This window comes from Caloenas nicobarica, chromosome 2 (genome assembly GCF_036013445.1).
Source record: "Caloenas nicobarica isolate bCalNic1 chromosome 2, bCalNic1.hap1, whole genome shotgun sequence".
Classification (NCBI taxonomy): domain Eukaryota; kingdom Metazoa; phylum Chordata; class Aves; order Columbiformes; family Columbidae; genus Caloenas; species Caloenas nicobarica.
Genome location: NC_088246.1, coordinates 106,641,846 through 106,657,089, shown reverse-complemented (window position 1 = coordinate 106,657,089; position 15,244 = coordinate 106,641,846). Strand labels below are relative to the sequence as shown.

Below are 15,244 nucleotides of genomic sequence, written 5' to 3'. Positions count from 1 at the left end.
TGCATAGTAGATTCTCCTTAACAGGAGATCAAGGATAAATTTCCCCGCCTCACTCCCAGCATTTTTCTTTTCTTGAACCTGTTTTTGCTTATATTATTTGTGATTGTTGTAAAGTTTCAGCCTTCAGCTTTTTCATCTATGTATGGACAACTTATATTCCTGCATAAAACCACTTGTGGTAAATTACTCATAAACATAAAAAAGTTTTCTCTGTGTGCAGGTGGGGAATAGAAAAATAAATTCCAGTAAATTAGCAACTTTTAATGTCACATAGTGTAATCATATCAGTTTGCAGCAGACTTAAACATTTGAGTAATACCAGAAGTAAGAAATATTTGATTACTAAACATGCTGGTACTCAGTTACTTGCATTGTTATGAATATAAGCATTCATTAAAAAGCTCAATTTGTTGCAGGGCTTGGTGTCTCAAGATATTGTCAGGCATAGTAACATTTATCATGATTTCAGTATAGTTTCTGATGGACTAAATGGTGTTCTTGGCAGACTTGCTCACAATAAGAAAAAAAGCAGAGTAAATTTATTTTTCCCTTTATTGAATATTGAAGTACTTGTCAAATAAAAAGTTAGCCTACATTTGTCTTCCCTTTCCTGTGGAAGGACTGCTATGGATCTGGTAGTCTTTGATTACTTCTTTTAGATGAAAAAGGAAGAGAATTCTAGGAACCGTCACATACATTGTAAATAATCATTGCAAAAGTGCCTAGTGTCACACATGGTGAGTAATAGTTTTGCTTGCCAGCAAACATCACACCTGTGCACAGCAGTACTGGGCTTGGAAGCAGGCAAGCTGATGGGTTTCCTTTCAGACCCAGGAGCTTTTGTAGTTGTCACCAAGCTCTTACAGACTTCTAGCAGCAGAAATCTCAAAACAAATAAACTAAATAACCCACCCACCCGACTCCCCCGTTGCCTCCCCCAACAAAATATCTTTACAGTTTGATGTCGTTCCTTTTAGACCCTTGATAAAAGAGCTTCATATCTAGTATTATGTGACACATTGTGATGTTGTTTCACAATGTGCTCTTAATGAAGAAATATGATGCCTCTGCTTGATGGTAGACTCCTCAGGCAGAGCTTGTTTTTTTAATTCATTTGAATCAATCTACTTTGGTGTCATATTTAAGAAAATTGCACTTTTTCCATTCCTTCTAGCAGCTGCAATGAATTCAATACTTTAGAAAGTGATGACATCGCATAACAAAGAGAAGTACCAATGTGAAATGGCAGATTCTCCGTCCTCACATTTCTTGTCAATGTGCAAGGACTTGGAAGATGGCTGGCAAAACTGCACACCTGTTGAGTTCTTGGTTCTGGCTTTGAAAAGGTCACTGGATATGACTTTTTAAAGATATAGTATTCCTGTCTGAGTTACAGAAAAGAAACATTTGCTTCAGAAACAAAGAGCTTTCTTGTGCTGAGTTTTGTAAGTAACGGTAGAGACAAGATCAGTAAGAGTCAAATTCACTACTTTGTTTATGAAGCTGTATCATTATTTCAACAAGTTTTATTTTTTTGGAGGTGATGTGATCCCTAATGCATAATCAACCTGCGTCTCACTTAATTTTCAGTTCAATCTCTCTCTTGCTTTAAGTTTGTAGAATAATTTGTAGCATAGATGAGTGGAAATGACCTCGAAACACAACATAGTGAAGACATGAGAAATCGTGAAAATGTGTATTCATTCATCCTGCTTTAAAACCCAAAAAAGCCCTGTGCAGTCATTACAGGCACAAAAAAGCATATTGATTTTAAATTTTCATTTTTGATTTGCGTAAGGCGATACAGATGTTTTACAGATATTTGAGTGAGGCTGTGAGAGTTTCTTTTTCATTATTTAAACAGGAATTCTTGCCTCTCTGGGTCAGAAGTCTGTAGGCCATATCTGGCTTGCCTGCAGCTTATTAGTGTGAAGACAGCATCAGAAGTTTATGTTTTAATGTGGTTCAGTAAGGTTTGGATTGTAAATACATAAGTTAAACTGTTCTGTTTTGAGGCAGTTCTGCTGTGGAAAAGACCTTGCATGTAATCTGAAGTATCTTGTATGGACAACTTTTATTTAAGATGTTTGGAGAATTTTTCTCTGAAAAAGTTGTTAAAAAGTGCCAACTTTGTAAAAGAAAAAACTTTTGCAGAGAAAATTTCTGGTTGAATTGACATTTTTTTGTTTATGATATCATTGCCTGTCAGATCAAATCAAAACTGCAGCTTTTCACTACAATGCTTGTCTTCTGTCTGGAGATCATAACTCTCTAAGTACGCTTTCCTACCTTTTCTGAAATTTTATAGGAAGCTAACAAAACTTTGCTCTAAAACCCAACAAAAATTGCTGCTTTCTTAATCTCCTTTGCTCCTGAGAGATGTGTGGAAAATTTTGTTTTCCATCTGAAATCATATTAACTGTTATGTCTGTTCTTCCTTGTCCTTTTTTTTGCTGCCATTACTCCCATTAAAAACAGATGGGCAGCTTAATTGTTATCCTCCATCCTACTTCATCTTCCTTTGACTGAAGGGAAGGAGAAAAATCTTGTTTCAGTAAAACTTTTTGAGCCTTAGCCACAGCTTTGTTGTCTTAAGCTGAACTACAGCATTAAGATTTTCCAGCTAATTAACCGTACCAGGAGGAGTTCCTTTCACTGTGTCTGTTTTTCTCAGAGCCTCTGTATTTTATATTAGTCATAAAATGGTGTAAGTTAGCTCTAAGATGCAATTATCCAGTTTCAAAAGGTCAGTACACTATACTTCATTTGCACCATTCACCTTAGCAATTATCCACTTCACTGACAGTACCTTGACCTTGCTCTATGCCTCCACCATTATTCTGGTCTTTCTATTGAAAAGTAAAATTCATTGCGAGTTTGTGGAGACATTTTCTGGAGAGAAAATACTCAAATTTGAAGGAAAAATGAAACATCCTGAGATTCTTTTGCATGTGACCTGCAGCTGCAAATTGTTTCTTAGGCTTCCAGTCCCTTTATAAATCAGAACCTGTAGATCCAGCAGGGAATATCTAAAATATTTTTGTATATGCATATGACAATGTATATTTTACATGTGGAAAAAAAACCCTGACATTCTTTTCACTGTAAATGTGAGATAGGTATCACTGATATTCAGTCAATTTGCATTTTTTAACTGAAGTTTCAGTATTAAATTTCAAAATTAAAAATAAGTATTACTGTTCCTGTGAAATACTTTTGTGTGAAAAGTGAAAGCAGACAGAAGACTTTAATGCAGCAATATTAATAGATTAATTTAAAGGATGTATTTTTTTCATGTAATGAAGGGGAGGATTGAAAAAAATGCCAGGTTCCCTTGAAAGAAACACAGGAACATGTCTATGTGTACACACATACATGTATGTGTTTTATACACATATATATACCTAAAAAATTTCATTTGGTTCATTCAAAACAGCTAACTCTCTTTGAATGTTTGCCTCGTGTTGCATTTTCAGTAGCATCAGCTTTCTTATATAGAAAAGCTCCTCTAGCTGTTTTCCTCATCTTGCTGTACTAGGTCTCACAACACTTGTTTTCTCTGGCTGTATGGTAGAAAGGAAAATGGATCTGTACAAGTTACAGTACGATGGATGAGGTGATTTTCAGCCTATTCAAACTGTGTAGCATGGAGTAGATCAAAAGATCCCAAGGGTCATTCAAGCTCAGTGATGGGGAATGGGTCCCTCACAGAGCAGCTCTAGTAGAGTTATGAAATGCTCTACAGAGCCCATCAGTATATGTAACTACTCTTTTCTCTTTTTTTTTTTTTTTTTTTTTCCTTAATTGAAGAAGTTACTTTCCGTAAAGGTCGAGACCTCACAACTTTGAAAATAAGGTGGTGAGATTTTTCAATTGAAAAAAAAACAACACTCCAAATCTTGTTTCTAGAGAGAAACAGACTCCCAAAGCTTTTTGTTTTCTTTTGTTTTGCTCTGTTTTAGTGAGAGGAACACCTTCTCAAATATCTGACAGTAAAGGTTTGATTGCAGGGTGACAATAAACCCTGGCAGATTCTTTGTTAACCCACTCCCCTTTCCCCTGCCCCCCTTCAGCCCCCCCTCCCCACTAAGTAAGGGCAATAGGAGGGCAAAGAGAGGCTAAAAGAGAGAGGACTTGCAAGTTGGATAGAATTAAAAAGGTTTTACTAATGCTAGTAATAAAATAGAGAAAATAATAGAAAATATACAAAACCAATTCAGAAATTCCTGGCAGCTCAGAACTGCTCCGGCAGCAGCAGGGCCTGCACCTGGAAGCCCTGGGTTGGACTCTGCAGCAAACCAGAACTGGATTCAAGGATGTCACCAGCCCTCAGATTTGCAGGGACGGCAGGCAGGGTCCTTCCCAGATGTCAGCCACAGTCGAGGAAGGGAAAAAAGGGACAAGACCCTCATGATCTCCCACTTTCATATGAAGTATCACGTGAATGGGATGGCATACTTAGTTGGTCAGTTTTAGTCACCTGTTCAGTTTGCTTCTCCTTGCCCCTCTCACGTACGGGACGTGCATCCTTATCAGCGACCTTGCATTCCATTGCTATGTCTACCAAAATGTGTATCCAACTTCAGAACAGTGCAGTTACTAAGAAGGGCTTAACTGAAGGAAAAATTCACTAAAAGATAAACTTGTCTTGTTTTTAACAAAACCAGGACACTGACTTAACACCTAACATTGTCTTTAGTCATTGCATTTAATCTTTTCTGGAAGCTGAAGCACCAAGTTACAAAAGACCCTTCTTACAGTATTTCAAAAAGGCCTGAGCAGACTTAGTTTCGTTCTGAAAGAACATAACCCTGCAATATTTTTTGCACAAAATTAAATTATAGAGATCATAAAATGCTTAATTTTGCTTGTTCTTCCTAACTTCATTTCAGACACGATTTTTGCTTTGCTTTCCTTATTTTCGTTACTCATTTTGTGACAGCTATATGAATGACAGAGAAGCAACTTCTCAAAGTGTTTAAATTTGTGTGTGTTATTGGAATGTACCTTCACCTTTTATTAGAAAAACAGTACTGTGATTCTTGAATTGTGAATCTTGACATTACTGTTGTGAATACCTGTACTTCATCTTTGAAGTAAGGTGAACAGCAAGAGAATGTAACATAACTTCTAACTCGCTTTAAATAAATGCATTATTATGTATAATGGACACAGCTTTCTTTGTTTATGGATTCAAATGCACAACTACAAGCTGTAATAGTACTTTACATTCACAAGTTTTCTGAGGCCTTTGTAGTGAACATACTGTTGCTTCTATATGAACAATCAGTAAGCCATTAAGATGTTTTAGTTCCTAATTAAATTGAGAGTGAAACTAATTCATGGAAGAAGTAGCTGAACTTACATAGGAAATATTTCTCACACCTGATAAATGCAGTATCCATACTGTTTGGAGAGTTAGTAGGTGCTTAAATAGTTTTGAAAATATGATTAAGTAAAAAATTATTAGTATCCTGCTTAAAGATTGTAATGACTTGATTAGATTATCTACTAACATAGAATATAAAAATTAACAAAAAAATAATGTAAAATAATATTGTTCAAGTCTCAATGAAAATAAATTTGTGCATCCTTCTTTAATTTAGGAAGATTAATTAGCAAATATGTTACCAACAAATAATTATTCAGTTATTTTCAGTTATTTTCATACTTAAAAAAAAATCCTTTATGGCCCTTTTAATAGCAATATTTCAGTTTTCCACTAAATGAGTTAAAATGTATAATATGAGACATAATTGTGATTCAAGATAAAATATATTTAAAAGTTCACATAGAAAGATGAGACTAGTCAGTTCAGGAACACCTGTGTTCCTCAGAAAACAATAGGGATATCAAAGCTGTTTTCTGCGATCTGTATTACACTCGCACGAACCTCTCCTGTTTGTTTTAAACACAAATATTTGCAACATATAATAGCTCTGTCAAGGTTGGGGTCTGGAATATTTAAATTAAAAGCAGCCCTGAAGCAAAGAGAGACTTCTCTCCTGAGTCTTCTTCCAGCTCTTTACAACAGCTCATATCAGCCAACTGGCCTTGGGTGTTGCCAGCTGGGCTCTGGAAGCTGGAAGAGCCCTGACAGGGGTTTCGGGGTGTGGGTAGCATTAGGAATGTATTGCACACATGTGGGAGACAAATTCTGTCTACTCAAGAGAAAGCTGTTCTTTTTAGCTGGGAGTGACAAAATAACCCAAGACAACTTTACAAAGTTGGTGTTCTGACTTGAAATCTGAAAGTCGGGATCTGGCACCACAATTTTTTTTTTTTTTTTTTTTTTGCACACTGACCAAAGAGGGAAAAGAGAGCAAATACTTCATATGAAAGCATTATATGGAGAGTGTTATTTGGAATAAGCATAAGGTATAGTTTGGGAGGACTCTAACGAACAAGAAAGCAACACTGATTATTAACACTCTGAAAATTAGTATTTCAGAGAATGAGTTATAGGACTTTACTGGACAATGATTTATAATAAAATAAATTATACTAAAATTGTCTATTCATGATTTTGTACAAGTTAGTATTAAAGAGTTATTTAAGTACATGGTGTATTAAACATTTAAATTTATCATTATTTGAACTTGTAGACATCTTGGGTGCAATGAATTGAAATTTTACAGACACAGAGATAAATAAATCTATCTTTGACATCAGATCTTGGTTTGGTAGTCATCTTGTGCTTAATTGCCTGACGGAAATTTAACCTTGAATGGCTTTGTGATTTCTCTCTACTTGAAGTCTGCCAAAAATGAATTGGTATTGATTAGTGTCATCACCCTGAAAAGGTGAACTTTCAGGCTTAGAATTTGAGTCATGTCTTGCTTTACAAGAACACAGGGCTTTTTCATGTTCCAGAACTTTCATGGGTACTTGTAAGACATTATACCTGCATATTAATTTAGAAAAAATAAGTATTTTTGTGATGGTAGTCCAGCAGGTGGTATTTGAACAACTATAAATCTGCACAATTTGGGAGGATGGAAGGGAAAGAAAAAAGATTTGGTTCTAAATAGAGCTGTGTGATCTCTTCGTTTCCAGTTATCACACAGAAATTCACTGCATAGAGTTTAAAGATCTCAATAGGAACAAGTGAGCATTTAACATTGTCTTGTGCACCGGTGTTAATATCTTGTACTCTATTACCAGTGGGTATAACATAACAAAAAAAAATGAACCAAAAATAAGGCTACAAAATTATTCTTCCCTGATGCCCTGTTTAATCTCAGTACAGACGTTTATCACATTCTAAGGAATTTAGCTGGTAAATAACTGCTAAAGACTGTGAGGTAGCATGAATATAAAATACATGTTGTATTTTACCCAGATGTACAATCCCCAAAGCTAGTAGTTTTGTAGTGTGAAGTCTTTTCATACAAGAACAAGTCCATAATGAAAAGGCAACTGCTGAATAGCATAATTGTTTAAAAAGTTAAAATTGGCTTCCACTTAGTCTACCAATATGATAGAGTATGAAATAAATATATTCCTTTCTTTCTTTCTTGCTAGTTTGCCTAATCTTAGATCAAAGGCCCATTTCAGTTTTAAGAACTGTTTGAGAGTTCTCTCCAAATAGTGCCCTTCAGCAGTATCATGATGTTAAGACTGGCCTAGGTTTTAGGAGTGCTGTTGGGGTGGAGGGGACAGTTGTTAATTTGTTGTTCTTGTGGTTTTCTTTTTTAAGGAGAGCAAATAATCCATGATGACAAGGAACAGGCTCAGAAAGTGTCTTTTGTTGGTAGAATAAAGTGTCTTTAAACATAATCCATTCAGTTTTTGCCTCTTTGACAATTGACTTTCTAAGTGAAGTAGTTGGTACTCATCATCTCTATTCAGAATCACAGAATCATAGAATATCCCAAGTGGGAAGGGACTCATAAGGATCATCAAGTCCAACTCCCTGCTCCTTCACAGAATCACAGAATGTTAGGGATTGGAAGGGACCTCAAAAGATCATCTAGTCCAATCCCCCTGCCGGAGCAGGAACACCTAGATGAGGTTACACAGGAAGGTGTCCAGGTGGGTTTTGAATGACTCCAGAGAAGGAGACTCCACAACTCCCCTGGGCAGCCTCACTGAGAAGAAGTTGTGTTCCAGCTTGAACCCATTACTCCTTGTCTTACTGTTGGTTGTCACCGAGAACAGCCTGGCTCCATCCTCGTGACACTCACCCTTTATAGATTTATAAACATTAATGAGGTCACCCCTCAGTCTCCTCTTCTCCAAACTAAAGAGACCCAGCTCCCTCAGCCTTTCCTCATAAGGGAGATGCTCCACTCCCTTAATCATCTTCGTTGTCCTGCACTGGACTCTCTCCAGCAGTTCCCTATCCTTCTTGAACTGAGGGGTCCAGAACTGGGCACAATATTCCAGATGAGGTCTCACCAGGGCAGAGTAGAGGGGAAGGAGAACCTCTCTTGACCTACTATCCACCCCCCTTCTCATACACCCCAGGATGCCATTGGCCTTCTTGGCCACAAGGGCACAGTGCTGGTTCATGGTCATCCTGCTGTCCTTGCAGGACTGTTTAAAGCTAAGCCATATGACTAATAGCCTTGTCCAGACACTCCTTGAACTCTGATAGGCTTGGTGCCATGACTACTTCCCTGGGGAGCCTGGTCCAGTGACCACCTTTCTTTTGGGGAATTCTTTAGTTTATCATATGTAGAATACTAGCTAGAGAAATATCTGGAAAAATATAATTTTTAGTAAAAAATCACTTGTATTTCCCATTGAATATGGTTTTTGTTCTTACGAGAGAAACTCAAAAAGCATTTCTACTTTTCCCCGAAATTCTGAATGAGCCTCTTCAACATTCTAATTGTTTTTATTTGCTCAGAAATAACATGTAAACAGACAAGTTTACTATTTGATTTAGACAGATAATCACACTGTTACAATTCACAGGGTCTGAATTATGTTTCTCTGATTCTGTAATACCTCATTTGCTTTGCTTTATGCTCAGTAGCTTTTAATTGTTTGCCAGAAATTGATTTTAAAATAAAAGTAACCAATATCTGAAAAAGTACACCCCTCTGGCTCTTTCTAAACAATTGTTGGCACAAATAAGCCTCTTTCTTCAATCAAGGAGTGCCTTGCACTCTTGTCAGTCTCTACTTTTATCAAATAATTTATTTTAGTTTTCACAGAACTGAAAATCGTAAAGTTCTTAAAATTTTGTCTTTTATGTATTAGCATTTCTCTTCTTGTTTTCATCTGAGTTGAGAGAATCTTTTATTTTCCTTTGTTTTTCAGTTTTTAATCTTTCTTAACCTCTTCTAATCTTCTCACAAGTACCAGTTAATAATTTGTTAATAGTAAGTACTTGTCAATAATAATCTTCTAATAAATATCTGTTCGTACCTGTTTTGTGCTATAAAAATAAATCCATTTTACTGATTCTTTCTGTTTGAAATCTGAGGAACATTTCATACATTCTTGACAAAACCTCCTCTGTCTAATTGTCTCTGAACAGTAAATAAAAACAGTTGTCAGAGAATTATTTTGTATGACTTTGTAACATGACTTCTTGTTGATATATTTAATCCTCCTATGTGTGGATTAGATAAATGAATTCCTAAATTAGGGTTACATCATTTGCCATAAAAAATAATATTTTCCTAATGACTATTATTGTTACCTCAAGAAAGACAGTAGTGTGAAAACTTGAAAATCCTTCCTCTGGTTGCTAGGATAGCAGTTTCTAGTACTGAAGACGTACTTTAGAATTTCTTCAGTTTAATGAATATTCATTATAGTCCTTCTAAAGTGTAAACAGACTATAACTAAAAAAGTTCTAATTTTTTACCTTTTGGGGAATAAAATGTGAACTTTGCCACTGTTATTTAAAACAATTTATTTTATGATTTTTTAAATATTATTTGTCCATAAACAGCTGAGAAATATTACTATATTAATATTACTATATTAAAATATTGCCTATGCTTTATTTTTGAAAAGGTACAATTAATGAACCATTGACTTCCCCGTTTTTTTCATTTTCAAATTCAAGTACTTAACTTTATGAAATGTGGAAAACTTATGTCTTGGACTGATTTCTAAGATGCCCACCTTACGCTGGGATCAGGCTATTAGTGTCAGACCATAAAGAATAGTTTTTTTAAATCATGTAATTCCTCTTCCTTTTTCTTTCTTTTGGTTGTCCTCCCACCCAAACCCTTTCCAGCTGGAAAGACTGCAGTTTGAGAATACCTCTGAATGGGGAAAGAGAGAGAGACTGGAAGCAGAAAAGCAAAATTTGGAAGAAGAGAACAGAAGACTGAATTTGCAGGTAAAAGAAATTCAGGGACTTCTGGAGGTGAAAAATAGAGCAATGCTAACTAAAATGAATTGTGATCAACAAAATGCACAAAGTAAGCTGCTGGTTAAAAATAAGGGATGTGCATTCCTTAGTTTGATTACTTGGGGAACATTCTGCAAAAGAATTGCTATTTCGTAATGTCAAAATGTGTCCCTAAAACAAGTGTTATGCAAGAACAGCTCTGTCTGCATCTTGGACCTGAACAATTAGAACACAGTGACTTCAAATTTCTGTAGGGTACAGAAACAGAAAGACATATATTTTCATTTTTAAAAGGATCAGGGGGAAATGACAAGTCTGACAAGATTAGGGAGCAAGAGGACTGGGAGGAACAGAAGAGATTATGTAAGCTTGGGTAGCTGCAGAGTCTTGATGAAGGTCAAAGTAAAAAAAAGCTGTGAGACACATAATTTCTCTGTCTTGCTGAATATTGGATCTCTTTGTAGGGAAGAAAGAACTGAAGAAAGAGCCTTATTTCTGATTTTTTATTCCCCTAAATATCTGTTCACTTTTAAACCTTATTGTACTGCTTAAAAAGGTGTGACAAATTTTTCAGAGATTCTTAGTTGTGGGTATTTCCTTTATTTTATGGTTTCCTATGCCAATAATTAAGTAGTAGTCCAGAAGACTCCCACTTTAATTGAGAATCTGAAAGCTGTGTGAGAGAAAGAAAGAAAGAAAGAAAAAAAGAAAGAAAGAAAGAAAGAGACATGAAGAAAGAGAAAGAAAACACATGAAAACAAACAAAACAACCTAAACCAAGACAAACCCAACAAGAAAACCCAACCAGTCAGTAAATACACATGCTTGATGTTACAAGTTGGGCAGTGAGAAAAAGTAACATTCTTATTTGCTGAAAACAAAAACAAAAACAAAAAAGCAAACAAACAAAAACCCTTAATGTCATTTATATGCATATACTGTTGAATAATGGCAGTGTGGGTCATGTCATTAGGACCAGATTTAGGGTAATCTTGGAAAAGATTAAGAGAGATAGAGATTCAGTATTTGAGGCCTGCTTTAGAATGTAATTGTATGATTTTTCTATATTTCTCTGATGGCTCAGGAATAGCAAACTGAAGTTCACACATATAGCTTACCTTTCTAAAATATTTGACAAAACAAATGGCTGGTTTAGATTTTCCTTTACTAGTATTTATCATATCATACAATATTTCACATCATATCATACGATATCATACCAGCATTTTCATGTTTTCTTTGTAATGCAAGTAATCTGAGGTTGGAGATGTGGCCAGAAAGATGCTCGTCTACTAAGGCATGTTACTATATTTCAAATATCTTTTAGTCATATGGCTGTGCTGGGGTTTGTTTGTTTGTTTGTTGGTTCTTTAAAATGTTATTTGCAGAGAATATTAGACATCTGTTATCAACTCCGCTAGCATCAACTCCGCTAGCATCAACTCCGCTAGCATCAACTCCGCTAGCATCAACTCCGTTAGCATCTGATAGTAACAGATCTGTTAGTATCGAGCCTCTAACTGACACAACCTCACAACTTTTTATCCAAGTCAAAAGGTGGAAATGGACCTCAGCCATCTCTGTTTCTTTATCATAAAGGATAAGGAGTCCGTGAAGTGTTTGCCCTTTCATAGCAGATGATTTTAGGATAAGATTGTCTTCAAAACTGTTGATTATCAGTTCAAAGGAGAAAATGAAAAGTCGTATTTTAGTGTAAGCTGAAACTATGTCATCCATCTTCTGGTGGATTGGTTACAGTTATGATCCAAAGACTAGAGTGGGAACCGATTTGTTTCCAGCTGTTTCTATCTCTGATTTACAAGAACTGCAAATCATGGAATCACAGAACAAGTTAGGGTGGAATGGACCTCAAGAGATCTTCAGTCCAACCTCCTGCTCAAAGCAAGCTCAGTTCTGAGGTCAGACAAGTTGCTCAAGGCTTTGCTCAGCGTAGTCTCAAAACCTTGAGGACAGCACAACCTCTCTGGACAGCATGTTTGTGGTGGGCTGACTCCAACTGAGGTGACCCCTCTCCTGGAAACTATGCTAAGACATGGAAAATAAGGAGGTTATTGGTAACAGCCAACATCATTTCACTAGGAGCAAATCATGCCTCATAAATTGGGTGTCCTTCTATGATGGGTTTATAGTGTTGGTGGATAAGGGAAGAGCAACTGATGTCATCTGCCTGGACTTCTGCAAAACATTTGACACTGTCCTGCATGACATCTTTGTTTCTAAATTGGATACCTGGAGTCAATGGTTTGACTACTTGGTGGATAAGGAATCGGATGGATGGTTGTGGGTTAGCGAGAGCTGTTGCCTGGGCCTGAGGCCTGTATGCTAATTGAGTGTTGACATGGAACACAACATGCCCGGACAAGGCCCAGGAACAAAGAACTTGTGGTTATCAGCAAACGCCTAAGCCCTAGGACAAAGAACAACACGTGACCACAGGTGGCGACTGATAGTCGCGGGAACATCTCCTAATCAACAAACTTTGTTTAGGTAGTCTTGCTAGTCTTGCGCATGTGTTAGAGTGTTTAACCAATCACCTTAAGACACGCTTAACTTAGAACATATAAATGTATGTGTGTTAGTTCAATAAATCGGACATCTTGCTTGCATCAAGCTGCGTCCCCGTCTCTCAATCGCGACAGATGGTCACACAGTTTGGGTCAATCGCTCAATGTCCAAGTGGAGACCAGTGACAAGTGGCATTCCTCAGGCATCAGACCAGCACTGTTTAACATCTTTGTTGGTGGCATGGACAGTGGGACTAAGTGCACCCTCAGCAAGTTTGCTGATGACACCAGGCTGTGCGGCGTGGTCAACAAGCTGGATGGAAGGCATGCAATCCAGAGGGACCTTGACAGGCTTGAGAGGTGGGCCTGTGTGATCCTCATGAAATTCAACAAGGTCAAGTGCGAGGTCCTGCATGTGGGTTGGGGCAATCCCAAGCACAAATACAGGCCAGGTGGAGAATGGATGGAAAACAGCCCTGAGGAGAAGGACTTGGGGGACTTGGTTGATGAGAAGCTCAACATGGTCCAGCAATGTGAGCTTGAGGACCAGAAAGCCAACCATATCCTGGACTGCATCAAAAGAAGTGTGACCAGCAGGTCGAGGAAGCTGATTCTCCCCTTATACTCTGCTCTGGTGAGGCCTCACCTGGAGTACTGCATTCAGCTACAGGGCCACCAACATAAAAAGGACATGGACCAATTCAAGTGGGTCCAGAGGATGGCCATGAAGATGATGAGAGGGCTGGAAGACCTCTCCTATGAAGACAAGCTGAAAGAGTTGGGGTTTTTTGGCCTGGAGAAGAAAAGGCTCCAGGTAGATCTTATGGCAGCCTTCCAGTACCTAAAGGGGACCTACAAGAAAGCTGGAGAGGGACATTTCATAAGGGCATGTAGTAATAGGACAAGGGGTAATGGCTTTAAACTGGAAGTAGATGGATTTAGATTAGATATAAGGAAGAAATTCTTCACCATGAGGATGGTGAGGCACTGGAACAGCCTGCCCAGAGAAGCTGTGGAAGGCTTGTCCCTGGGAGTGTTCAAGGCCAGGCTGGATGAGGCTTTGAGCAACCTGGTCTGGTGGAAGGTTCCTTGCCCATGGGAGGGGAGTAGGAACTAGGTCATCTTTAAGGTATATTCCAACCCAAACCATTCTATGATTCTATGAAACACCAGGTTTTAAACTTGCAGCATCATAAGGTTCTGTTTCTTCATGATTCAGAGAAAAATATTGTCAGCTATTTTTCATCTCCAGTTAGGAACAGGCTGTTTTTTAAAGAGTGCTGCATAAGCCAGACCTCTTTGTTTCTGGTGTCTGCTGTGTTTTATTGGATTACCACTACTTAAATGTCAGCTCTTTGGATAAGAAGCTGTTGGATCAGATCATATCTTAGTAACAAACATTTTATGTGGTATACAAAACATATATATTACTTTTTTTTATGAAAGAAAAATCTCAGTTACAGTTTTGGCAACTGAAGTATTAAATGCTTTTCTTTTTTGCTAAGAAAAATAATATAAAATATTAAATAGAGGCAGCTAAAAAGATTGTTCATACTGTATTTTATTCTTCCTAGAAATATTTGGATCATTGTAAAGTTTATTCATTTTCATTCATTCCATCTGTCTACTATTCACTTGAATGCAGATGTACTGGGTCTGGCTAGGATGGAGTTAACTTTGTTCACGGCAGCCCACACGGTGCTGTGACTTCCACTTGTTGCTAGAATGGGCTTGATAATGTACCAGTGTTTCAGCATCTGCTGAGCAGTGATTGCACAGCATCGCGGCTGTCCCTCCAACCTCTTTCTCAAAGGCTGGTAGGCTAGGGGTGGGCAAGAGGTTTGGATGTGAAACAACCAGGACAATTGACCCAAACTTATCAAAGGGGTAGTCTGTACCATATGATGTTGTGCTCAGCAATAAAAGCTAAGAGCACTGGAGGGGAGAAGGCTGAGGGGGGGAGACATTTGTTGTTAAGATGTTTATCTTCCAAAGCATCTTATATGTGTACCAAGGCCCTGCTTCCTGGGAAGGGGCTGGACAACCTCTGCTAGTGGGAAGTAGAGAATGCATCTCTGTTTATGAGCTGGGTTTTGTTTGTTTACTTGTTTTGGCTTGTTTTGCTTTGCTTCCACATGTGGCCTTTGTTTTTTTCATTAAACTGCCTTTATCTTGACCCATGAGGTTTCTCATTTTCATCCCCTGTCCTGCTGAGGTGGAGGAGGCAGCCAAAGTTAACCCACAAGAGTAGAAAACTTTTGACGAGAGACAGCCTTTTTACTCTAAGCTCCACAGAAACTTATCACAAATAATTAACTAGAACAGTCTTTAAACGTACAGTTGTGAAATAAAATTTAAGTGGTTAAGAAAAATAAATGGAAGGAGATAAAGTGACAAACAT

General features: G+C 37.5%; 1 protein-coding gene across 1 annotated transcript in view; it reads left to right on the top strand.

Annotated features, from left to right (window-relative positions):
• The window catches only part of CCDC102B (coiled-coil domain containing 102B), a 40,226-nt gene extending 29,752 nt beyond the window's left edge, over nucleotides 1-10,474 (top strand). Inside the window, exon 5 of the mRNA XM_065629795.1 lies at nucleotides 10,202-10,474. Coding sequence (XP_065485867.1) covers nucleotides 10,202-10,474 — 273 coding nt within the window. The remainder of the gene's footprint in view (nucleotides 1-10,201) is intronic.
• Nucleotides 10,475-15,244: the final 4,770 nt, after the last annotated feature.